The sequence below is a fragment of the Anser cygnoides genome, chromosome Z (genome assembly GCF_040182565.1).
Source record: "Anser cygnoides isolate HZ-2024a breed goose chromosome Z, Taihu_goose_T2T_genome, whole genome shotgun sequence".
Taxonomy (NCBI): domain Eukaryota; kingdom Metazoa; phylum Chordata; class Aves; order Anseriformes; family Anatidae; genus Anser; species Anser cygnoides.
Window position 1 is genome coordinate 72,969,841 of NC_089912.1, and position 26,207 is coordinate 72,996,047.

Here is a 26,207-nt window from a genome sequence, read left to right on the forward strand (position 1 = left end):
TACAGCCTCATCTCTCCCTTAGGTACAGCAGCTCCATATCCACCTGCCCTGCTGTCTCTCCTGAACCACCGAAGGGCCTGCATGCCAGTCCTGTCTCAATAGTGCCAACACAGCTCGGGGGAAGGACCAAGGCTTCCCGTTCATTCCGTTTGCTCCTCGTGTTGGAACAAACGTGTGTTGGTGTGCAAGCATTTCAGGTGTGTTCCTGAATCTGCAGCACCCCCTTAGCTTTGCCTCCCTCAGATGGTGCTGTGCCATCCCTCAGCTTAATCTCAGTGTTCCTGATGGTGTCCTCCTCCCACGCTGATCCTAGTTTAAAGCCCTCTCAATCAGTCTCGCCGAGTTACAGACCAGGAAACGTTTCCCCCTCTGAGCCAGGTGGGTCCAGTCTGTAGAAAACCAAAAGCCAGCAGGGGGAAGAGGTGCAGCCAGGTGGTACTCAATAGCAAGGAGTAACACAACATGGGGATGGAGCAGGAGAGAAGAAAATGGAAGGGTTAAAATAACAGTTCAGTGAAATGGTACAGTCTGTGGAATGGCTTCAGGTCTATCGAGTGTTTCCTTGTCTTCTTAGGATCCGTTTCATCGTTAAAGAAAAGTGACAGTCATTCCAATTCTCTGTGTCCATTCCTACCAAATAGACACCCGTAGAGGCAAAGAGCAGGATATGTTATGACACTACTTCAGATGTAATGTGCACTCTGATAATACCCCCGTAGTTCTCAACGTAATCTATTGTTTGTTTGTTAATAATAATTTATTTATAGAATGGAACAGAACAGAACAGTTCAGTTGGAAGAGAGCTTCAAAGAGCATCAAGTCCAACTGCTTGACTGCTTCAGGGCTAACCAAAAGTTAAGACTATTGGTGAGGGCATTGTCCAAACACGTCCTGAACACAGACAGGCATGGGGCATCAGCCACCTCTCTAGGAAGCCTGTGTTTGACCACCCTCATGGTAAAGCAATTTTTCACAATATCCAGTCTGCACCTCTCCTGGTACAGCTTTGTGCTGTTCCCTCGTGTCCTGCCATCGGTTCCCAGGGAGCAGAGACCGGTGCCTCCCTCTCCGCTTCCCCTCTTCAGGAAGTTGCAGAGAGCAATGAGGCCACCTCTGAGCCTTCTCTTCTCCAGACTGAACAACCCCAGTTCCCTCAGCCTCTCCTCACAGGACATGCTCTTCTCACAAGAGCGGAGCAGAGGGGGACAATCACCTCCCCAGCCCTGCTGGCCACGCTGCTTTTGATGCAGCCCAGGACACGGTTGGCTTTCTGGACTGCAAGTGCACGTTGCTGGCACATGTTGAGCTTCCCATCAACCAGCACCCCCAGGTCCTTCTCCTCAGGGCTGCTCTCAATCCATTCTCCTCCCAGCCTGTAATCGTGCTTGGGATTGCCCTGACCCAGGTGCAGGGCCTTGCACTTGGCCTTGGTGAACCTCATGAGGTTCGCACAGGCCCACCTCTCAGGCCTGCCCAGGTCCCTCTGGATGGCATCCCTGCCCTCCAGCATGTTGACTGCACTGCACAGCTTGGTGCCATTGGCAAACTAGGTGCGGGTCCACTGTCCGTGTCACCTACAAAGATGTTAAACAGCTCTGGTCCCAGTACTGACCCCTGAGGAACACCACTCGTTACTGATCTCCACCTGAACATCGAGTTCATTGACCACAACTCTGAGTGCTCCCACCCAGCCAATTCCTTACCCCCCCAGGAATGGCCCATCTGTCAAATCCACATCTCTCCAATTTAGAGACAAGGATGTCACGGTGGACAGCGTCAAATGCTTTGCACAAGTCCAGGTAGATGATGTCCATTGCTCTTCCCCTATCCACTATAGTACTATAAGATATATTTTTAAACTCTTCATCTTAGCTCCTTGAGAAGGGGAAGGAAAGCTCATTAAATTACTTGGCAAATTACTTCTTGCTGGTTAGATTTATATCAGCTTGTGCTCCTAGCTAATTTAATCACCGTCATCTTTTCTTTACATGAATCTTTATTGTGCCAGTCATTTCAGAAACAAGCACCCTGGACCTAGGAAAGCACAGCACAAATTCTGGTCTCTGATGGAATTGTTATGTGAGGTCTCAGAAGTAATGCAGTGCTTTTCAGGGTTCAAGATCAGTAATCCTTTTTCATGAGAGAAAATAAGATTATAAATAACATTTTAAATAGGACAATTTAAGTACTAAGACTAAGCAGAGTCGATTTTTTCCTATCCACACCTGTGATTGAGCCTGATGTGTGGATCTATGCTGTGGCTTTATGGATTTGGGCAAGGAATGAAGGAACAGAGACGTATTCCCCACAGCTTACTATGTAGTTTGAATAACGGGTTATGCTGTTGTGCTGTTACTTGGAAGCCATGCTCAAGTCCTATCTAAGATTTTGCTGTGCTTAACCCCTAATGTTTGAGGAAAACCATTGCTTATTATTTTACTTGTATATCTGCATGTTACATTTGTCACGCTTCACATTACATGAGGCAGAGCGGGAGCATGTACTTTAGTGTTACCCGGAATGTTATAACATGGTCAGTTAGTGCTAAATAATTCTGAAAATGAAGTAACAAACATGGTGCAGATGCATGAAAAGCTTTACAAGTAAAGAAGGGTTTCCAGACATTTATTTCTGGAACTGTACACCAGATATTAAAATACAACAAATACAAAATAATGCTCAAAAAAATCAGTGTTTATGTACAAATATTAAAACCAATGCAATAGCGACTTCCTCTTGAACATCTGATACTAAAACATGTTCCGATTGTCACTAAATTTATTGTTATGCACAGGGTACTTACTTTGAACTGAGAATAACTGGAATCTCTGTTTTATTAAGAGGACTATAACCATATGTACTTATTTTACAGTTGATAGTATTTTCCTTTTTTTCAGTTAAAAATAGGAATAAAAGAAAAAAATAGTAACCTGGTCATTATTTTATAAATTACTGTATTTAGTTTTCCCATCTGTAGACAATGTGCTTGTAATGCTGGGCAAATAATGTCCCTATTGGTCAGTTTATCCATTAGTTTACATTCAAAGTTAAAATATTCACTAGAGACTTTGGTTAAGTTATGTAATATCACTATGTTCTACTGGATCTGATTTTTTCATTCATTTTTGACCCTCAGTTTTAAAAATTAAAAACAGGAAACAATTGTACAATTCATTGACCTAATTGTACACAATTTAGTATTCTTCAAACAGTATTGTACATCCTTCAAGTAAATTCAGCAGTTTGAGCATGACAAGAGGAAAACTAAACATTTAAAAATCTAGCATGAGAAGATGATGTATGACTAACAAAAGTAAAAGTATTGCTATAATCACAGCACCAGTTACACTTCTAAATGAATCAGCTATCCTCTTCAGATTCCCTGTACATAAAAAGGATACATTTACCAACACTGCAATTGCCCATTATGGATTTTTGGTTTGTTTTTATGAAGAAAAAGCGTGGCAAAGAACAAAGAATTCATCACAGTTTGTTATAAGAATTGTGCTTCACCATCTAAGAACCAAGGCAAGGTAATTTCTTCATATGCTTGCAATTCAGTTATCTTCGTGCTGACTTTCAAAACGCAATTCTTTTAATAAACAGTAACAAGTTCTCCATTTAAATGTTTAAACTGAGAGAAAAATATGTAAGTCCAGCTTTTAAAAGAAAAATTCAATAAATAGCTATTTTACATGGATAAAGTCATAGTGGTACAAATTTATGAATGTCACATCAAGCATGCACAAAAATGTTCCTATACACAGAAGTAGTCAGAAAATATTGAAATAGATATCTAAAAAGATATGAAGAATTTACATATTTACAAAATCTTGCAAATTATTGCCTCATTTTAACAAGGAATTAAAAGTAAACGATACCAGCTAGCTAGCCAACAGGCTAAATAAGATCAGCATTTAAAAATCTACTAGACTAGCCGGAATTCATTTTTCTCTCATATCATTTTCTGAATTTTGGTCAAAAGTCTTTATTAAATAACTAAAGTGTCCATTCAACTTGCTGACAATCCAAACCTTAGACAAGTCTCTGTCTACATTAAGATCTCAGCAATGCATAGATAAACTGAATATATTACTGCATCAGCTAATGAGAATGGGCATGTTCATTTAAGTGCAACTGGTATAAGCATTCAGTCATCTTTGTATAATGATTTTTATACACACCAGCCACTCACTGTAAACCCATAGATAAAATTGAATGTATAACAATGAAGGATTATGGCCAGTATTTTACAAAATTACATAAAAATGTGTTGATTCATAAACAAAAGAAACAAGATACAAAGTTCAGCACAAAACACAGCAACAAGAAGCTGACAACTTGGCTAAAAAATGTCAGAGTACAACACAGGGCCAAGGCTACCCGTTATTTACTGTGTACTTACCAAAATTACACGTTCCGGATGTATAAATTAAGAACTGATTACAAATTATCTCTACTTTTGTCCACTGTGCTAAACTGATCTGCATTTAATATGGTAAATGTGCTATTGTGTAAACAATTCAAAGCAATCTTCATTACAATGCCATAAACTCCATACTCTGCATCCAAAAGTCAGGATGACAATGCAGTTCACAGTATGCATAATAAATACCCTCTTCCCTTTCAAATATTAGTCACTACTTTCTAATTACTCAGAATGACCTTGAAGCAACTATTACATATATCAACAAAGCAAATCACTTGAATAATCAAATCACTTGAACAATGAAAACAAGTTAGTGGCAATTAAGTTTATAATATGAACAGTGCAAAGAAAAGTATGGAGGGAAAGCAGTAATCTTACTGAAATAAGGTTTGGATTCCTATTAAAAAAATTCCTATTAAAAAACCTGCAAGTTGTATGCTACAACATGCTACACACCAATACTGTGTTTGATTTGACTCTCCCACAAGAATTAGAACAAGCGTTTGCAAGACAGACTTTCTGGATGGCTGAACTGGACCCAATGTACGGAACAAAAATTCACTGAAGTAAAATAGTTACTTTTATGGGAAACATTTTCACTTGTCCTTTCCTATGTGACCAAGCTAGCAAAATGCCATTTTTCAGCCAATGACTTTGACAAAACAAATAAATGCAATCCACACTAAAGAAAAGCTTTTAAATACATACTTCAAGGTTCTACTACTTCTGTATAAACTAGACAGTCCCTCAAAACTGTAACACTTTGAACTGCAGTGCTCCAAACAATTTAAGATGTCTTCCAAAACATAGACTGTTTAGTGGTAAATCCTAAACTGTGCAGACTGTAGGTTTATGCAACAACAGCTGCCTTAGGAAAGTTAAATTACACAATTACGTTACTCTTCAAGTTGTGGACAAACCCCAGCAGAATACAACAGCCTAAAATGCATCTGTTTAAGCCAGTCAGTTTAAAGTACACAGACACCTCTGGCAGTATAATTACTTCTTGTAAGGTAGCCATGGCCTATAATTTTGCAACAGCATCCAAGTGTAGGTCTTCATACTTTACTCGTGTTAAGTCCCTTGTGCTAGCTTCCACCAAGATGAACTTGCTGTTTTGTAAACTGAAGTGCTCTAGTTTAGTATCACATGAGAGAAGGTTCCATTTAAAAAACATCCTTGTATGTTTGTGCAGTTTAAATTAAAGAAGCCCATCCCTGCCTTTATAAGAAAAAAAAAATGCTACATTGGGCAGGGATCAGGATCGGTACCTGTAAACATTGTTATTCCACTGCAATTGTTACAGCAAAAGTAACTTAGACTAAAAAGCCACTCCAATCAGTTCAGAACTTCTGTGCTGGTTTTGAAATGGTGGCCTCTGTCTACAGGCTTTAAAAAAAAATTGAAGCAGAGCTTAAAGCTGCACCACAGAGTTCTCATAGTCCCAAACTCTGCCAAACATCCTATGACATTTCCACATTTATGGACTGAAAAAAGAAATTACTCTTGATAAATCAAGATATAGTTCTATACATACAAAGACATCACTGATGTCATAATGTTCAAACTTCCAGTGAAAGACTAAGCAAACCTGATAGCTCCCATCAAGTTTACTACTACTGCATAAAGTACCCACTGTTTGTTTCATTTTCCACAGTCATTCTGAGTGAAGGGCAGTATGTTGGTGAAGAGTGTGGGTGTTGATAAAACCGTTTGTCTCATTTGAAGATAGACTACTGAAGTCAGCCACTGAAACAGCCATTTTGGCACTGGTAATATGGTGCGTATGGTTCTCAAAGTCCACACCAAGGTTATTTACAGAGACATCATTCATGAAGGATTCTGGGACAGCAATTCCCATTTTCAATCTCTTTGCAGGTCTTTCTGTATCCTCACTGCACATGTTCATTGGGTTTAGCTCTGAATGATAAAAGCCAGTCTCAAATAAATTAAAACAATCACTTTCACCATTGCTTGGCAAGTTAAGCAACTCTTCTGTTCCAACAGGCACATGATTAACTGGTGCTCGGGGTAAGCTGTCCATAGGAGGAAAGGCATCATCCAGGCAGTTCACATCTGAAGCATGGCAGACTGTAGCTACACTATTTGTCAATGCTGGAAAAACAGACGAACACAAATGTAAATGAAACAGTAGTTTATGTAGTCACAACAGTTAAAAGTTTGTTTTCTTTGATTTACCTGTCAACTCATTGGCAGTGATAGAGTTCAGAATGCTTAGCTGTTGATCAGGAATGGTTTCTGTTCGACTATTAGATGTTAAGGCTGAAGTGGGCACTGCTCCACCAAGGGCTTCTGCTTCATCTACCAAACGATCCATGTAGTCCCTAAAAGAATAGTACAACCACAATGGGTTACTTAACATGAAATCAGAGCATAGAATGATGACAAAACTTAATCTTAGTTGCCATAGCCACAGCAGCATTACACGGCAATGATGGGAGAAAAAAATCTTCTACATTCAGGATTTGCAACAGAAAACATATTCTAGCATTGTACTTACGTAACTCCTGGATGATGATTATATCTCTTCTTTCCAAATCTTGTTTGCTGAGCAAAATAATCATAACGTTCTGACTTCTTCCACATGTAATAGAAAGCCACACACTCAGCAACTGTTCTGGTTCTTACCTAAAAAAAGGCAAGAAGGACTGACAAGATTAATGCACAGACGTTTTGTCATCTCTGCAGCTCCCATATCCCTGCAATATTGTTAGATTTATTACTCCAGGATCTGGAACAAACCAATTCAATAAACAGATTTTGAAGAGATCTAAAGTTTCATGTAACTGTTATGTCTGTTCTACTGTATTACATTGTTGTATGTTCTTTTTAATAGATTGAAACTGTATCTGTATCTGAAATATTTCAGCTGATAAACTATGTAACAATTTTTAAATTATAGGACAGGCTCTTAGAATGGAAAAAACTCATCAGATCAATAACCCAAGAGTAGTGAACTAGAAAAGACACTCAGTACTGATTTCTTTTCGTAAAGTCAGGAACTGTTGAGGCTTGAAAACAGATATGCACAGCAGTATGTTTAAACAAAACAAAATTGTTGTCTTGTTGAGAAGGTATTAAGGACTCCTAAGATTCATTTTAATCTGTGTTAACTGTTCTTTTTCTCCAAAGTGGATGACAAGTCAGATTCTTGGAGAAAAAAAATGTTACTTCTGCCAATATTCTTATAAAATATATCCATTTTTGGATGCAGAAACATTTCAAATCACCATCAGCTCACAGTTCCAGTTTAAGTTTTACTATATGCTAGGATATACAAACATATCCTGATACAGTATGGTAGTAAACTGTAATTGAGCTTGATCAAACTTACAAAAGCATCAGAGGCAAATCCAAACTGCCTTGGGTGCAGTAATAAGCCTCACTATTTTAGGCACCAACATAGCAAGAAGGGAAGGAGATGAACAGATGTCTATATACACCACCTAGTATCTGAAGTCCCAGCCAACGCTTTGTAGTAGAGTGATAAGGAAATATATTTCATAAAAGTTCTCCGTGCACTAACTCTTGACTAACTGATACTTTCAATACACAAGTGACATCAGTTTATGCTGGGTCCCAGAACTTTTCCCAGACTTTCTGACATTCTACCTATTTGAATAAAAACTAGTGGTTTTCTTAGACAAATTCCAGTCCGTAGTGACATATACTTCAAATCATGTGCTTTGTTGCATGTTGAAAAAAATACTAAAAATAAATTTAAAAATTACTTCTTCGAATCTCTGGTGAATTACTGTTTATTGGTAAGGTCCATCTGTAATTTGAACTACCCAAATATTTATCATAAGGCAGGTTAAGCCAGGTATAGAGCAGGACTAATTGACAATAATTGTTCAATAGCAACCAGAACACTGTAAAGTTTACCTGAAATATGACAAACACATCAGTCTCATAAAGAAAAAATACTCAAGATGGTATCAAAACATAAACGAAGTACACAGAAAGTTTGGAAGTGTCCATACTGATATATATTTTTGATCAAAAAATATCCAATCCTTATTCTTCAACCACAAATGAGTTAATTAGAAGCAATCCAGATCAAGATTAGAATTCCTTCAATTAGCCAGAAAACACAATCCTGATGGATGAGGACAGTACCTTCTGAAAACACAAAGAGCTAAGCCTGCTTTTGTACAATTACACCTTTCTTGTGATAAAAAGAAAGTTAAGATGTGTTTTCCCTTCCCACAGCCACAGTATGCAAGTTTTATACTTTGAGGAGAGACAAGCATTTTAACTAAAACATAATATAAATGCATAAATATAAGTGATGTCAGTGTAAGTCAATTTCAGAGACAGTACATCAACTCATTTAGCTTTTTCAATGACATCTGAGGTAAACTTAGCACAAAAACACCAAACTGGTTGTAGTATGTTGGTTGTTATCTCACACTTCTACATGACTTTGGACAAATTTATTGCTCTGAGAGATTTCCAGCATCATATCATCTACCAGTTCTTCCATTTAATTGTAAAACACTAACCTTGTTTTTCTGTATGAGATGGAAGTCTTTTCCATAAATCAGAAGTGCATGTTCAAAGCTTCTGCATTCTTCTTCTGTCCATGCTGTCATCTCTTCTAGCCAATAACAAAAACAGCATATTATTTGTGCTCAAGAAACTTTTACAGAGAATAAAATAATCGTGTTGCTAATGCATGAATATGCAAACACACTCTTAAGAACAATAGGTTATTCAGACCTAGTTCTTTCCTCTACTGTATAGATATTCTACCCCAAATCTAACACTCTTATTTATAAAGACTCATAGAAAAGTTTGATTTCTAAAATCTTTTATCCTTGAGGGCAAAGGATATTCAAAAACTGATTATTTCCTATGAAATTTGTCACAAAAAAAGACTTAAAACATCATGAAAGTATCAGATTAATTTTCTGACATACTTCTTGCATAGGTCACTGATCAATATCAACTGAGTATCAACTTACAGCAGCACTCATAGCTCATTTCTGCTTTATGCAGTATGTATGTTAAGACTCCAGAACTTTTTTTGCTAAATCACAGAATGGTTTAGGTTGGAAGGGACCTTAAAGATCACCCAGTTCCAATCCCCTGCCGTGGGCAGGGACACCTCCCACCAGACCAGGTTGCCCAAAGCCCCATCCAGCCTGGCCTTGAACACTTCCAGGGATGGGGCATCCGCAGCTTCTCTGGGCAGCCTGTGCCAGTGCCTCACCACGCTCACAGTAAATAATCTCTTCCTTTTATCTCATCTAAACCTACCCTCTTTTAGTTTAAAGCTATTACTTCTTGTCCTATCACTCCACTCACTGACAGAGTCCCTCCCCAGCTTTCCTGCAGGCCCCTTTTAGGTACTGGAAGGCCGCTGTAAGGTCTCCCCGGAGCCTTCCCTTCTCCAGGCTGAACAACCCCAACTCCCGCAGCCTGTCTTCATAGGAGAGCTGCTCCAGCCCTCTGAGCACCCTTGTGGCCCTCCTCTAGACTCTCTCTAAGACGCCCATGCCCTTCTTGTGCTGTGGAACCCAGAGCTGAACAGGACTGCAAGAATACATTGCCAGCTCACGATAAACTTTGATTTTCATGTAAGGAAGTAATAAAACTACGGGCAAGCAAGGCAGAAGTCCATTTTCCACTTAATTCAAACAAAGCTTTCCAAATTCTACCAAAGGCCTACAGAACAATACGGCGGAATCAGATTAGGGTTGACATAACACAATGTTGATGCAGTGAAGAAGAGAGCGTGGCTCATTGATGTAGCCAGCTATGTTTTCCTCATTCTGGTATAAATGCCATCAAACTATTGTTGTGTGTGCCCCGTCGCTGGAGGTGTTCAAGACCAGGTTGGACAACCTGGGCAACCTGGTCTAGTGGTGGCATTCCTGGCAGGGGGGGATGCAACTGGGTGATCTTTAAGGTCCCGTTCAACCCAAGACATTCTATGATTGTTGACCATGAACTCAAAAAAATACTGCAACACGGGTGAGAACTGCCTTACAGGAGCAAAATCACAGCTTCTATCCCATCCCTCAGTCTGTGCCATTCTTACAGCTGCAGCGGAGGAAAGAAGGGAAGAAAAGGTGTAAAAGCTGATCCTGTAAACTTGCATAAATTTGCAAACTTCCCTAGCAGAAATTTCCAACAGATTATACTTAATCTGTGCTAAAGACATGATGGAAAGGGAAATGCTTGTCAATCTGATTCTTACTCAAGGTTTTTCTAAATAACTTTAAGATTTTTTTTCCAATGCATTTCTAAAAAATCACATACTAATTCTTACCCTGAGATGCCTTTCCATTTGAACAGTATCTCTCAATTGCTTCTTTAACGTTATGGCTACTCTTGAGAAGTTCATACAGAGCCTATAAAATAAAAGAAGATTTAGATCATGTATTTGCAAATATATGCAAAGATTGTATATTTGCAAACTTTATAAAGAAGAATCTACTTCTTTATAAAAAGAGTTAAAGTTTGTAAATATATAATCTAAATTTATGAAACTAGCCTTTCAGTGAGCATGCCTCATGTCCAAAAAAGAGAATTTGGCTTTATTCATGATAAAAATATTTAAAAAATCAGTCAAAACTAAAACTATCAAAACGTTGAGGCAAGGTTTAAACGAGCAAATGTAAAATATGCAGTTATTTAAAAAACACCTGGATTTGTCAAGAGTATGGCAATTAGAAGATCAAAACACTGCCAACATTCAAATACATGTAACTTGCCTAAATAAGCACATGCTTAAGATTACAAACAAGATCCTGACCCCAATAATATCTAAGCTAAAAAAAAAAAAGAAGAAATAATGAAGTTGAGTATTGCTGCCTTTATAATACAAGCAAAGAAAGAGAACACCTTAATTACAAAGCAATGTGTCACAAATGGAACAGGATATAAAACATACTTGTTCATTGTCCCGTGTATGTAGTCCTTCAGGAATTCTGCCAATCATTTTTTCATTTCCTGTTCTTAAGAAGGTTTCAAAAAGGTATTCCTTAACTTTATTTTCTGAGATCACATCAGGCTTCCAAAGTAAATGGTCTTCGTTTTCATAGGCTGTTAAAACAGAAATCCATTAACACCAGGTGTGACATTTTAAAGACTATAACATAAAAGCTATTTTACAAAGACAGAGAACAGGAACACAAAAGAAATCAAATCAAATACCATCATGCCACTTATAAATTGCAGCTCACTTTTTGCACAAATGCCTCAGTTAAAACACAAATTCTGCAGTATGGTGTGGTAAAGAGATTCAGGTTCCATGAGGGAGAGATTAGGGACTGAACTCTTCAGACAGAGTCTTTCCATAGGAATGGTTTGTACTCTGCTAGATGATTCAATCATATTATGCATATATACACATCATCTTCATACGAACAAACTAGCAAACCACTCTGTTATATTCAGATGTGTATCAGGTTTACATGGCAAGGTTTTGGTAGCAGGGGGCTGTTGGGGTGGCCTCTGTGAGCAGAGCCCAGCAGCTGCCCCATGTCAGAGCAGAGCCAGCTCCAAAAGGGACCTGCTGCTGGCCAGAGCCGAGCCAGGGAGCAGCGCTGGTTGGGCCTCTGGGAGAGCAGATTGAAGAAGGGGGAAAAAAAAACCTGCTGCACAACAGCAGCTGGGACAGAGGAGTGATAACCAGCCCTGCAGCCCCCCAGGTAAGTACAGCAGGAGGTGTCCAGGCAGGCAGCAGCAGTTCCCCTGCGGCCTGTGGAGAGGCCCCTGGTGGAGCAGGCTGTCCCCCTGCAGCCCACGGGTCCCACACGGAGCAGATCTCCACGCTGCAGCCCGTGGAGGAGCCCCCGGTGGAGCAGGTGGATGTGGCCTGGAGGAGGCTGCGGCCCATGGAGAGCCCCCGCAGGAGCAGGCCCCGGGCCGGAGCTGCAGCCCGTGGAGAGGAGCCCACGCAGGAGCAGGGGGTCTGGGGGGAGCTGCCGCCCGTGGGGGACCCGTGCTGGAGCAGTTTGCTCCTGGGGGATGGACCCCGTGGTACGGAGCCGTGTGGGAGCAGGTCTTGAAGAGCTGCTGCCTGTGGGCAGCCCCCGCAGGCTCAGTTCGGGCAGGACGGCATCCCGTGGGAGGGACCCCGCGTGGAGCAGGGGCAGAGAGTGACCGTGAGGGAGCGGCGGAGATGAAGCATCAGGGACTGACCGAGGCCCCCATTCCCCTGCACTGCTTGGGGGGAGGAGGTAGGAGAGGGTGGATGGAGGGAAGGTGTTTTTGGTTTGCCTTTAGTTTCTCCCTGTTTTAAGTCTGCTAGTGATAGGCAATAAATTACATCAATCTCCCTCTGCTGAGGCTGTTTTGCCCATGATGATAATTGTTGAGTGATCTCCCTGTCTTTATCTCAACCCTTGAGCCCTTTGCATGGTATTTTCTCCCCCTTATCCTTTCAGGAGGGGGAGTGAGAAAGCAGCGTTATGGAATTTAGCTAGCCATCACTGCCAAACCACTGCAAACTGGTTTTCAACAAATAACCTATAGTTTACTATAACATTGTAGAAAAATACTTTAATATTTCAAATATTATACATCTGGGAATAAAAAAATAAGAAGAGGAGGTGGCTAACTGATCATTTTCAACCATAATTTGCCAATACATAATTAACTGAATAGAATTTAGGTCTTAATGTTATTTCTTTTTGTGTTCATTAACAACGAAATTTTGTAAACTTGTACACTGCATGTTTTACAAACAATAAGGATGGATAATCCTTCATAGCAGACTGAAATCATGTATGTACCTCTAAAGTAGCTTGACAGACAACATATCAGTCCTATAAAAGATGGCTTGAACCTTTGCCAGTCTGTGCAAACATTATAAGATCTATAATCTAGAATTTAACTCTGACCAATAGGTGTGATTAACATTGCACATAATGTTTCATGTAATCTCTTCGTAATGCAATATTTAGAGTTTTTCACACACGAGTGTAATGGATGTTACAGTAGAGAGGCAAAGAGTTTTCTCAAACCTCTCATAAAACTGCAGGGAACAGTACTAAGCAAAGGTGAGGAATAGTGCTACATCTTCTCAGGAAGTGCTGCTATGGCATAAGAATATAGAAAGATTTCGAACGGATATGTTACAAGCGTAAGGTGTATAGAAGAACTGAACTGCCATCTATGACAGTTCCAGCAGCTGGGACTACACAGCAGAAATGTAAGCCTGTCTGCCATCACCACCTCTTCAGCTAGCACAGAAGAGGCTATTGCAGGATCACCTTTATGTAGAGGGGGATGATTCTGGAATTGCTGCAGTGTAATTCCAAAACTCTGAAGCCTGTTTATTCCAGTACATGCAGTGTTTCAGAGTACCTCCACCTTATACCTCTGAGTGCTGCTGACCCTCAGGTTCTACCTCCTTTATTTTTTTCCTCTTTCATTAATCAAGACAATCCAGCATTTCTTGCTGGAGTCCATGCCTGACATTCTCAAGAGGAGCTCCGTGGGCTCTCCAATCCTGACAGCTACCACATTGCTGGCAAGGCCAGCAGACATGACTCTCACCAGTTCTCTCTAGCATCAGCTCATTCCATTGAAAGTTGTTAGATTAACTCCCTCCTGGTCATCCTCTGGTTATTCTCTAGTTCTTGGTTGATAAAAAGTCAAGAAGTATAAATAGTATAAGGGCTATCCAGAAAAATCTTGGTTTTATTCCTCCATTTCTTGCAACTGGTAAGCATCGTGCCTGAATCTTCGAAAACAGGAAGCTGCCCTACGGCTCTTAGGCAGCACTCACTAATGCTTCCAGCTCTGCAGTTAACAGCCTTCTTCTCTATTAGAAACAATCATTGGCAATGGTGAAAAGACTTGATATGCTTCATTAGAATAATATTCCCACAAAATGTGTCGTTTTGAAAGCAAGTAACTGACAGAATTTTGAAAACTTACAGAAAAAAAATTTATTAAGGTATCTCCCAAACTGTTCCTTAATTTCACAGCTGTTCTAGCCATGAGAAAATTTCTCTCATTTTTTTTTTTTTATTATCAAAGCCAACTGTGTTACACTTTTCTCATAGTGAAAACCTTTAAAGACACCAAATAAAACTCTTAGATTATTTTTTCTATTCAAGCACAACTGCATTTTTTAATCCAAATTTACACAGGAATAACATTGTACTTAAAATGTGTTTTGTAAAAGACAAAATGTATCAGGACCTATATCTCCTTCTCATACCATGGAAATTAAAAATAGTTTATTATGCTTTCTATATCCATTTTGTAGCCCACGCAGTTTTGCTTGCCAAAAAAAAAAAAAAGCAATTAAAGAAAAATACTGTTTTGAACATCTTCATTGTAAACTAAGTTACAAACTCACGGCCCAGTTATGATTCTCTGAGGAAAGTATTTCTTTCTTGACCCAGTGTTTGCTTCCTCCTAAGATCACTAGCTACTTCTGAATTAACGTTGTAATCCACACTCATATGTCTTCTTGAGAATGTCTTCTCGAAGTTGTAGAATCACATTTCTGAGCAGTAATTATGTGGTTGCATCATTTCACATTTTTAGTATTTTTAAAGCCTCTGAGATTTTAACTATGTCATTGACTTTACAATAAAAAATTTAATTAATATTTTTCCATCAACTGCTACATAAAAGCATAAGATAAAAAGTAAAATAGGCAGAAGAACTTACCCTTTTCTTCATCACTGTACCTGCCAAGGTAAGGTGGAATTTCAGCCTGGTACTGTGAACCAACCATTATTTCCTGAAGATTTAAAAAAAAAAAAAAAAAGGAGAAAAATATGATCAATATTTTTTTTTCATAAGGAAGCATTAAAAAATGCCCTTTACTTGGCATTCAGCAGGGAATTTCAGAACGAAGGTATTATTTTAAATATGTACTGAAAATATAAAATCGAAACTGTACTACTAAAAATACATTAACTTTGTTTGTTTGTTTTAAGAAACAATAATTACCTTTCTCAAATCTTCAGATGAATTACCATTGTCTGCTTCTACATCTTCACCATCTGATTCTTTATCTCCATCACACGTAGTGTTTGCTTCAGACACAAAAAAGTTTTGTTTTAGCTGGGAAGCATTTTCAGTTTAAACACAACTACAAGAAATTTGTTATCTTTTGCTTTTGAAAGGAACACTTGCTTTTATTCAGGAAGACACTGATCATGATTCTGTTGATCTACCCTTCCATAGCAAACTATAGCATTAAGTCAGAAAGCACTGGTACTTGTATGCTACAGAACTGAAACATTCATCCTCGCTGCAACTGAAACAATTTGCTAACAGATAAAGGAAATAAAATCATTTTCTTTTCATCATTTTTTTTTTCAATTAAGGCTTGTACCTTATTGAAAAGGTATGGGAAAATAAAAAAACTTCCAGGGCTAAAACTTAGCCCCAGTTAATCAAAAAAAAGGTAATGTATAAGGTAAGTCTTTTTTACCTAGCAAAGACTTTAACCAGAAGTTTTAATGGGTATTCAAAACATTATTTTAAACAAGGCTGCTTCAACATGAAGATACAGCAGCAGTATACAAAACGGAATAAGCAAAAGACAGCTCACTGATTACTCTTTTTTACTCTTTTTTTTTTCCTCTCCTTGGGAAGGCAGACAGCAGAGCGGTCTATGTAATTCAAATACAGTACTTCACAGAATAACACATATTTTAGAATCTGGAACAGTCTGCTACAGTATTCTGAAGTAATTCTATTTTTATAGATGTACAATCCCTGGTAGAACGGGATCTACCATTATAATAAGATTAAAGCTATTTTGTATTCTCAAACTACAACATGCTCAAAAATAGGGTTGCATTTTTTAACTTTGTCACACCTTACTAGAACTGTCAACATCACAGACAAAATCCAAGAATATATTGACAGAGGCTCCTCTTCCGTCATTATTAGAATCACTAGTCTCTCTCTTTTTGCTGCTAGAAGAAGCAGATAAGAAGCTAACACGAATTTATGAAATAACGTTATACCTGGATAATCACTTGCAATTATTTATTTCCAATTAATCCAATGTTTAACTTAACTTTACCTTAGTATTAGAGAAATGAAAAGGGAACACAAAAAAAGAGAAGACTGCCAACAGGACAGACACAGTAAAATGGTGTCAATTAGTAAATATTTGATTTAAAATGACCAACCAAAAGTTCTAATAGAGAAAGAGGAACATTCTAATAGAAAAAACATGGTAGCTGAAAACAAAGATAACTGTTTCTTAATCCTAAGCAAGATGAGGGTTTTTCCATAAAGCTGCCTCATTTTCAGTGTCGTATTTGTTAACGGTTCATGAGTAACGTTTAAGTGCCACCAAATTTGGTGTTTGCTTAATTTAACGAGTGCGCGGTAATTTTTAAGGTTTTAGAATAGGGTTTTAGGATATAATGTTTAGAATATCTCTTTCAATATGAATGTCTTAGACTACACCTTAGAAACATGTGAAGAACTACAACTGCAGGTGACTGAGGCAGCACCTTTATCATCCTTCATCTCTAGAAGGCTGAACTCCCCCAGAAATAGCTTAAGACACTTGCCAAATTAAAACCATGATAAAAATCCTTTGGCTCACCCCATGAAGTCCTATAGAAAAGTGCTGTATTTGTGAAAGAAAAAAATCACAAAGAAATCACAGCCCCGTTCACATCCTCAGGCTGAATGGAGGACTCACTGGCTTAAAAATGGCAGCAAAGTTTTAGTAGAAAAACACTAACTTAAAAGAATATTCATGTCATTCACTAAAATACCGAAAATCATAAAAGTTTTCCTCAACACAGCACTAAATAGTAATTATAAAAAGTTACTGTATTTGTAGCGAAATTAATCAATTTTATTTTATTTCTTTGAGCATGGTACCAAGTATAGGTCTTTCAGGTAATTAGTGATAACTACAAAAGACAACATTCATGTCCAACATCCCCCAGAGCACTATTTCTTAGCTCCCAGTAAAGTTAGCAGTCTGCAAATTTGACAGTTAAGCTAGGAAGCTGTATATAATGCCAGGACTCTTTAGAATACTGTTACAAAATTAGTTTTCCTACATCTTAATGGCCGAGGAAAGAAGTCTGTAGCCTCATGTGAAGTAACCGATGGTGTCAAGTCATCAGCAGACGACTGTGTTTCTTCATCATCACCCGACAAAAGGTCTTTAGCTATTTCCTCCTGTATCATGAAAATAATAACAAAATAATATTAAAAAACAACAATAAAAAAACCTCAAAATATCTATTAAGTACAGACCAGCAAGGATTCAGATTCATCACATTTTGATAATTTAATTAAAACGAATTATTTTACCCTAAGTATCACAGGATGGTTGAGGCTCAAAGAGACCTCTGGAGATCATCTGGTCCAAGCCCCTGCTCAGGCAGGGTCACCTAGCACACACTGCACAGGATCACATCCAGGCGGGTTTTCCCTATCTCCAGAGGAGACTCCACAGCCTCTCTGAGCACCCTGTTCCAGTGCTCTGCCACCCTCACAGTAAAGAAGTGCCCTCTCATATTCAGAAGGAAATCATTTAGTAGATTGTATTCCCTTCCTTAAAAAGCTGCTTTGCTCTTCCTAAATCCAAGAACAAATATAACTGTTTATTTCAGAGTTGACATAGGGGCTCATTTCCCTTTTGTCCTCTATTAAAGTAAAGGTACAAGAAAAAACCTCTGCAACTATCAATCTCAGACATTCCTCCAACTGCTTCCACTGAAAAACACTAATGACAGAATTCTAAAGTTTTGAGACAATTTCCATTTTTTACATCACAGATACATTGAAACTTTAAGAACCTGCTACCCTCTAAACTCTGAAAAAAAAAAATTGCCAGGAACTTTGGTAGGCTTTTGCTGAAAAGACAGTTACAGAAAATAGACAACCCAGTATCTTACCAAAATACACAAAAAATTGAATTTTCCATGGGTTAAACAAGAGAAAAGGAAGAAGACAGAAAGAAAGAAAAAAAAAAAGAAAGAAAAAGCTCACTTCCTCAACTAGCAGACGTGTGAATCCCTCTGAATGCAGGTTAGGGAGGGGAAGAATGGTATTAGACAACAAGCTGACTACATATTTGTAGCCTCAACACAATCATGAATCCTAATGAGAATCAGATGTGCAGAGCCATCGTTATACTCTACTTTCCGTGGAGTTTACCATTACATCATACTTTCAGAAAGTATTAAAAAAAAGCATATACTTACTACCTATAGACTTTATAATCCAAATTACTGTCTGAATACTCCTTACAACCAAAAATCAGCTTAAAATCTCAGAATTCAATGTTAGCCTGCAAATCACATAAGCTCAAGTTTTTACATCAGCAATGCAATGCATATAGTCATTGTAGGTAAATACAGTCTCTCTCTCACTCCCTGAAGTTGAGATCTTCCCAAATGATACATATCTGAAAGGAACATTCCAAACATCCACGACAGCATTTTCAAGTTATCCACATAAATTTTTATATGCAACATGTATGCTGGAATCCAGAATTATTATTTCTGGATGTTGCATATACTAAAATAAAATATAGAGCTTTGGGGAAAAATCCCACTTCTCTTTAAAAACAAACAAACAAAACCCTACAGTTCTTTGGACGTATTTTAGAAAAACTTCTCATTCTCATCTCAACTTTTAGAAAAATTTCTAATTTGCTGTTAAAAATTGCCATTGAAACTGCCATGCATTTTTAAGTGCAATAAGTGTAACTAGAATCAGATCTTCAATGTCCTTGAAAATTAATGAATTCAAAATAATACAGTAATTATCAATTGCATATTGAAATTGACAAAGATACACATTGTGTAACATAAAGAGGTAGTCAAACATAATTTGAGGTCACTTGGATTTCTGCTTTTAAATTGTAATACCGGTAAAGATGGCTCTCCAACTTACTTTATCTAGAGTCATATCTGGAAGTTCATCTGCAAGTTCACTTGGAGAGCTATCCGCACTGGAACCTGCTATAACTGGAATTGTGGGTTCATAGCCATAGAATGCCAGTAAATCTTCCAATGGCATGTTTCCTTCCTAATACAAGAGGATTTACAAACACTTTAACATATTGCCAAATACTTGTGAACAGTTCAGGCCTAAATGGATAAGACGTATTTTGAAAGACAAAAGTAAGAACAAACAAAGAAATACTTAATTGAAAGCAGAAAACTTGAATCACGATTTTAAGTATTTTCAGGCACAGGATTGAAATAATTCATCACCACCTCTATTGGCATATAGTGAAGTCCAATCATACTATTCAAGAAAAATCTTTACTAGATGAAACTAAATAGTAATTGATTACTAAACATTGATCCTTATCTGATGATTTGCCTGTATTTCTTCAAGAGAAGATACACTAGGAATACAACCCCCCTACAAGAGAGAACTGCAGAAAAACTTGAAGATTTTAGTCCTACATAGTTACAGCTGCATGTGTAAGTTCAAAAACCCACAAAAGTAAACCAAAATGGCAACTCTTTATTCCTCATTTCCATTTTCCGCACAACATATTTGGTAGTGACTGCTGAGCAGCTAATATGAGAAAGACAGCTAACGATTTAGAATGAAAAAAAAATCGAAAGAAAGGCTGGATTTATAATTTTTTCAGACAGTTTTTGATCAAATGATTCTACTAAATACCATATTTGCAACCTAAGACAATTAATAAAACAACAAACCATGGAGATTAATTTACCTGATTCAAGCCATCAAAGAATAAGAAATATTTTCCAATATTTATACCTTTAAAAGTTATATTACCTTTAAAAATTTCTTGTTGAACTCATACACTGATTAAATTACTTGTTTTCTTTAGTCAGCTAAGGTGTTAGTCCTGCAAAGACTTTTCACAATGGGTAAACGTAAACACATGTCCAAGTCTTTCCAGGATCGGGACCTAAAGTAATAAAGTGTTTAAGATGAGTGGCTCTCAGTTCTATTTCCTTCTATTATAGAGGCAATAAGATCATTTTGTGGAGTAATAACTCCATTTTAACCACTAGACTTGGCAAGCTCCTTTGTTATTGTAACTACAAGTTCATAATCAGCAAAAAAGTAATTGTACATGTAGAAGGACAAAAAATCAGGAGTTCATTGAATTCACTGTCAATTCAGTATTTAATTTTTTTTATATGGGCTACACAGATACAGCTTCATATCTGATGCCAGAAATTACACTTTCCTGAAACTCGACCAAAATCTGCAGTTATGTTGAGCAATATAAGTGGGTCACTGAATGGTAATTCAAGTAGCGTCAATTTGTGGGTGTTCAGCATTCAACAGACATTTAAAATGGGTGATGCACTGACACGGATGAACAAGAGGTGTAAACAGGAAAAGCATGTAATTAAACAGTGTAAAATACACAATATGAAAAGCCAAGGAGCATGTTGGTCATTCTGTACACCCACCGACTGCCGAACTGATAAAACAGAGACAGAAAACTAAAATTTACATAGCAAATGAATGTGATCCATCACGCCTAAAACATAAATGTTTGTTTCCAGACTGGAAAAGCAAAAAAAATGACCAACAGAATGAAATACAGCTAGTTGTCAACTTAAGAGCACTCACAATGTATAATTTCTACTTATGTCCAACTTCTAAAACTTAGGAGTGATAAGTAGTGGTATTTGATAATAGGACTTTTAAAGCCAGCTTCAGTGGTTTCTCCTCCAAAGTAAAAGCGTTCTTAAATGAAGAAGAGTCTGAACTTAACCTGTCACTAATTCCTTTGAAAAGCCAAATTCAGTCTTTTTGTGAGAACGCAGTGCTATCTCCTAACTAAACCTAATTTTCTTTTCCTCTTTTTAAACAAGCTGCAAAGGCGTTTTTTAGGAAATTGCATTATACAATGCAAACTAAAGAACAGGTTGAGTGTTCTTTACAGTAAAAAGGGTACAACACATATGGACATTTAGAAGAGGGTTAGTCACTCTTACCTTTTCTAAATCTTCAATTTCAGAGCTGAAATTTTTGCTTTCTTCCATCATTTCCTCTTCTTCAAGAGTACGTTCATCGTCATAATCATGTACCAGCATTTCAGCAGAAGGGTCAAAGTCATGATCCTCAGATGATAAAGAGCCAACTATAAAAAAAACCCTAATCTGAGTTATTTTTTCTACATCAACACATGAAGTTACAACACAGAAAAAAAAAAAAAAGATTGCATGTATTCTTTTACATACAGGGTCAAAACTTCCAATGGAATAACTGGAACAAACACCTAGCTACCTGACAAATTCAGCTGTTTTAGTTGGCCTTCCCTTTTCATACTTCTAAGTAATAGGTATAATTTTCTCTCTTGCAGTACTTGGAAGAACTATCTGAACTACTGAAACAGTTTCAGAAGTACAATCCCAAATGAGTATTCTGCTGGATAAAAGACCATTCAAATCATCCTTGAAAACACTGTTGAAGTATAAAGCATGTATGTCACAAGATATCAGGTGCTGCAGGCATGCCAGTTGTACCTTGCAAATCCAGAGGCTGTGATTTATAGTCTCTGATTCTATTTATAATGATTTATATGGTAACTAGCCTAGTTTTTCACTGGTAAATGGCTACCTTAGCTGACGAACCACCTTTCTACTAACAGCAAAATACACAGTGAGACTCACTTCAGCTTAGTTTAGCCTCACACTTAGTTTAGCTCAAGTCTTGGCACTTGATCTAGAAAGAAAGAACAAACTGCAGAGTCTCAAGAAATAGAGAGGAAAATATACGGGAAATAACAAAATGCTTCTAATGGATCACATTTAGTTAACCAGCCATTGTGACAGCTCTGTGGTGGTCCGACAGAGACTTTTTCATTACTCAAGGAGGTAAGTCACCCAAAAGTACTGTTACTATTTTAAGTGCATTTTGTCAACTCTAAGAAACCTTATCATTAGATTCGACAAGTTTTTCAGATGTAAATAATTCTGCACTGCAAAGTCAAAGAAAACTACAGAAATACAGGGTTGTTTTATACTTCAATGTGGACTTGCTTTCAGGGCTTTCAGGATGGAAAAAGTAAGCAGATTAGGATATTTCTTTCGCTTCTGGTTTCGCCTTCTAGTTATTACATACTAGTGCTCTGTTGCAATCCTTGGCTGATGAGAAGCAAAGAAAAGGTTTATTAGGAATTATTTCCTCAGAAGAACTTCTTTTGAGCATCAAGGAAACACCTACAAATTTTCAATCCTTTTCTTCAAAAAAATAAAGCAGTATCCCTCACTGCACTGATTCTAGCCTTCAAAGAGACATTCGTATACACTAACACTGCTGAGTCTTAGAGCATCTAATTAATTTTCAGCAATTACGATAAGTGTTTGTTCCTTACATGCAGGTAATTAAAGTAAACGTTGTCCATTTAGCGTGCTTAAGACAATACTGTGCAAGTTCATAATACCATACAATAAGGAAACATTCAGGCCAAAAATGCTTTTTATTCACATGCTATTTGTATTGTGGTCTCATGGATCTCCCAGCATAGCTGATACTACTACTCCAATTACAGTAACTACATTGTGTGTTGAATTTTTTCCACTGTGAGCTATTACATCCTGATCCCATAGCTTTTCAAGAACTGAGAAACATCTTAATCTAGTATATATACATATGTCTATATACATACACATGCATATATACTCATATGCTCAAGACTGTTGTTTCTAATCACTGCTGTAACTAATTTTATATTTGAATAACTGAATTGGAAGGTCTACACAACTCATACTTTAGGCAAAAAAAAGTCCCCCCTCAGCGTCTTTGAGCACTCAATATCCAACCCATACTCAAGTAACACAAGCTTGCCAAATTCAGTAAGAGCAGTTAAAATGAAGAAAAGTAGCTAATGCAGAATAGAAGCAGGACAGAAGCAAAGGCACTCCCCAGAATACTTATTCATGAGTAGCCCTGATGAAGTTAAATACGCTTGCTTGTGTAAAGGGAAGGTATTCCAAAGAACCTTAACAGTGGTTCAAGCCTTAACAGTCGGATATAACTATGCTTTTAAGTGCTTTCTGGTAATATTAAGAAGTCAAATATTCACACAGGCCTGTAGTTATCAGCAAGAAGAGGAACAGTCTCTCTCTCTCTCTACCCAGACTACATGGCTTTCCTGAGATGCTGACTTAAAAGCACTGTAAAACTTTGTGTTCGTTTGGAGCTCCCAGCTGGCAATTACTAACTGCACCGGGAGTTAGGGGATGAACTCTCGGCGCGCATCCCTTTCTTTGGAAATCATGCAGGCGATTAGTTACGTGAAGGCGCTGCGCTAGAAAAGCTACGAGGCAAGAGAAGATAACTGCGGGGAGGATCAGGAGGGAGAGCGCGGCGTGCGGCAGGCAGGCAGGCAGGGTGCCGGGCAGAAGCTGGCGAGGACGAACCTGGGCTCGAACTCCCAAAGGAAGCCTGTGGGGAGAGGAGAGAGAGGGGTGAGGCGCGGGGTCCCGCCGCAGGCACCGTTCCCCATCTCGCGGCCGCCCGTCCCTCCCCTCCGCCGCCGGGGCTCCCCCCGCTGCCCTCCATCCCACTCACCCCGCCGCAGGCCCCGCACCGGCCCCGCCGCTCCCGCTCCTTCCCTCCCACCCCGGCCGGGGCGGGACGTGACAGGGGCCGGCGGCGACGGGAGGCAGCCGGGACCGGCCGCCGCCTCTCCCCGCCCGGCAGCCCGGGGCTGGCTCCCGCTCCCCCCCCCGCCGCCCGTTCCCCCGTCCCGGCCCGCCGGGGGGCCCCGTTCCGCGGGCTGCGCACCGGCACCCGCCGCGCGGCCTAGTCGCGCAGGCTCCCGCTGCCCCGGCGGCGCCGGAGGCTCGTCCGCCCGCCCCGCCGCCCCGCCAGCCCCGCCGCCCCGCCGGGCCGGCCCGCAGGCTCCTCACGGCGGCGGCGATGCGGGCGCGGGGGGCGCTGCGGCGGCGGGGGGCGGCGGGGAGCCGGCCGAACCCCGGCGCCCCGGCCCGCTTTCCCCGCTCACCTCCGCCATATTGGGACGATCGGGGCCGAGCGGCGGCGCTGCGCCGAGTGCCCGGATGGGGCCGCTAAGCCAATGGCAGCCGCCGAGCCCCAGCCGGAGCCGGCCGGGGAGGGCGCCGAGGGGACGGCGGCACCGGGATGGGGCGGAGGAGGCGGCGCCGGGACCCCGCCTCCGCCGCCGGCAGCGCCGCCGCAGCGCCCCGGCAGCGGCCCGCCGGGCCTGCCCCGACCGGAGGGGGCGCCCCGCCGCCGCCGCGCAGCCGGGGCTGAGGGAGGGGCGCGGCCCCCGCCGGGCTCTCCCCGCCCAGCGCTGGGAGCCCCGGTGGTGGTGCCGCGTGCCGGGTCCCGTGTGCCGGGTCCCGTAACTTACAGCCCCGTCCCCGGGCAGCAGGGCTGCGCCGAAGTGTCGGCCCGCGGAGGAGGGGTGCGTGTTAGTTACCTGTGCGTTAACCCCGAGTTTGGTCCGGCCCCCGGTGCCGGTGTAGGAGAGCTGAGTTGTTACCAGCAGCACTTCAAGTGCCACCAGTCTCGAGGCAGGAAACATAATGCCAGGAACCGTGCTGTTCTTGATTGTGCAGCGTGGCTTAAACAGAGAAAGGGGTATTTACTTCGCAGTGCGTTTTTACTACTTAAAAACGGGTGCATTGTATGTACAAAGTAATCCCACTTTGTGGTGCTTTTACCCTGCTGGGCAGCAGAACTCCACCACAACCGCTCTCACTCCCCCTCCTCAAAGGATAACTGGGGAGAAAATACCATGGAAAGGGCTCAAGGGTTGAGATAAAGACAGGGAGATCACTCAACAATTACTGTCACGAGCAAAACAGACTCAGCATAAGGAGATTGATGTAATTTATTCCCTATGACTAGTGGAATAGAACAGTGAGAAACGAAAAACATACTAAAAACACCTTACCCTCATCCACCCTCACCTACCTCCTTGTCCTGAGCAGCACAGGGGAACAGGGAATGGGGCTGCGGTCAGTCCCTGAGGCTTCCTCTCCGCCGCTCCCTCACGGTCACTCTGTGCCCCTGCTCCACGCGGGGTCCCTCCCACGGGATGCCGTCCTGCCCGAACTGAGCCTGCGGGGGCTGCCCACAGGCAGCAGCTCTTCAGGACCTGCTCCCACACGGCTCCGTACCACGGGGTCCATCCCCCAGGAGCAAACTGCTCCAGCACGGGTCCCCCACGGGCGGCAGCTCCCCCCAGACCCCTGCTCCTGCGGGGGCTCCTCTCCACGGGCTGCAGCTCCGGCCCGGGGCCTGCTCCTGCGGGGGCTCTCCATGGGCCGCAGCCTCCTCCAGGCCACATCCACCTGCTGCACCGGGGGCTCCTCCACGGGCTGCAGCGTGGAGATCTGCTCCGTGTGGGACCCGTGGGCTGCAGGGGGACAGCCTGCTCCACCAGGGGCCTCTCCACAGGCCGCAGGGGAACTGCTGCTGCCTGCCTGGAGCACCTCCTGCCCTCCTCTGCACTGACCTTGGTCTCTCCAGGGCTGGTTATCACTCCTCTGTCCCAGCTGCTGTTGTGCAGCAGTTGTTTTTTTTCCCCCTTCTTCAATCTGCTCTCCCAGAGGCCCAACCAGCGCTGCTCCCTGGCTCAGCTCTGGCCAGCAGCAGGTCCCTTTTGGAGCTGGCTCTGCTCTGACATGGGGCAGCTGCTGGGCTCTGCTCACAGAGGCCACCCCTGCAGCCCCCCTGCTACAAAAACCTTGCCATGTAAACCCAATAAAATGTGCCTGAGTTCTGTTTGCAGATGGTGTAGTGATCCCCAGCTAGATTAGGTACTTAAGCAGTCAAGCTCTGTACTGTTTGTTTTATTCTACTGCACCTG

At 40.8% G+C, this 26,207-nt stretch overlaps 1 protein-coding gene across 5 annotated transcripts; it reads right to left on the bottom strand.

The window, feature by feature from the left end:
* Nucleotides 1–2,608: 2,608 nt before the first annotated feature.
* On the bottom strand, nucleotides 2,609–25,426 carry MIER3 (MIER family member 3). 5 transcript variants are annotated; one of them, XM_013180576.3, is made up of 14 exons: nucleotides 25,310–25,426; nucleotides 24,813–24,956; nucleotides 23,788–23,812; nucleotides 21,358–21,503; nucleotides 19,313–19,447; nucleotides 17,467–17,587; nucleotides 15,377–15,462; nucleotides 15,092–15,164; nucleotides 11,352–11,503; nucleotides 10,728–10,809; nucleotides 8,956–9,047; nucleotides 6,951–7,078; nucleotides 6,629–6,774; nucleotides 2,609–6,544 (listed from the first exon to the last, which is right to left on the bottom strand). In XM_013180576.3, the coding sequence occupies exons 2-14, from the start codon at nucleotides 24,915–24,917 to the stop codon at nucleotides 6,087–6,089; spliced, it is 1,749 nt and encodes a 582-aa protein (XP_013036030.3). In that variant the 5' UTR covers nucleotides 24,918–24,956; nucleotides 25,310–25,426; the 3' UTR covers nucleotides 2,609–6,086. The 5 variants fall into 5 exon arrangements, with proteins under 5 accessions (XP_013036030.3, XP_013036029.1, XP_066844777.1 ...); XM_013180575.3 differs by having other exon boundaries at nucleotides 8,956–9,050; XM_066988676.1 differs by lacking the exon at nucleotides 19,313–19,447 and having other exon boundaries at nucleotides 8,956–9,050.
* Nucleotides 25,427–26,207: the final 781 nt, after the last annotated feature.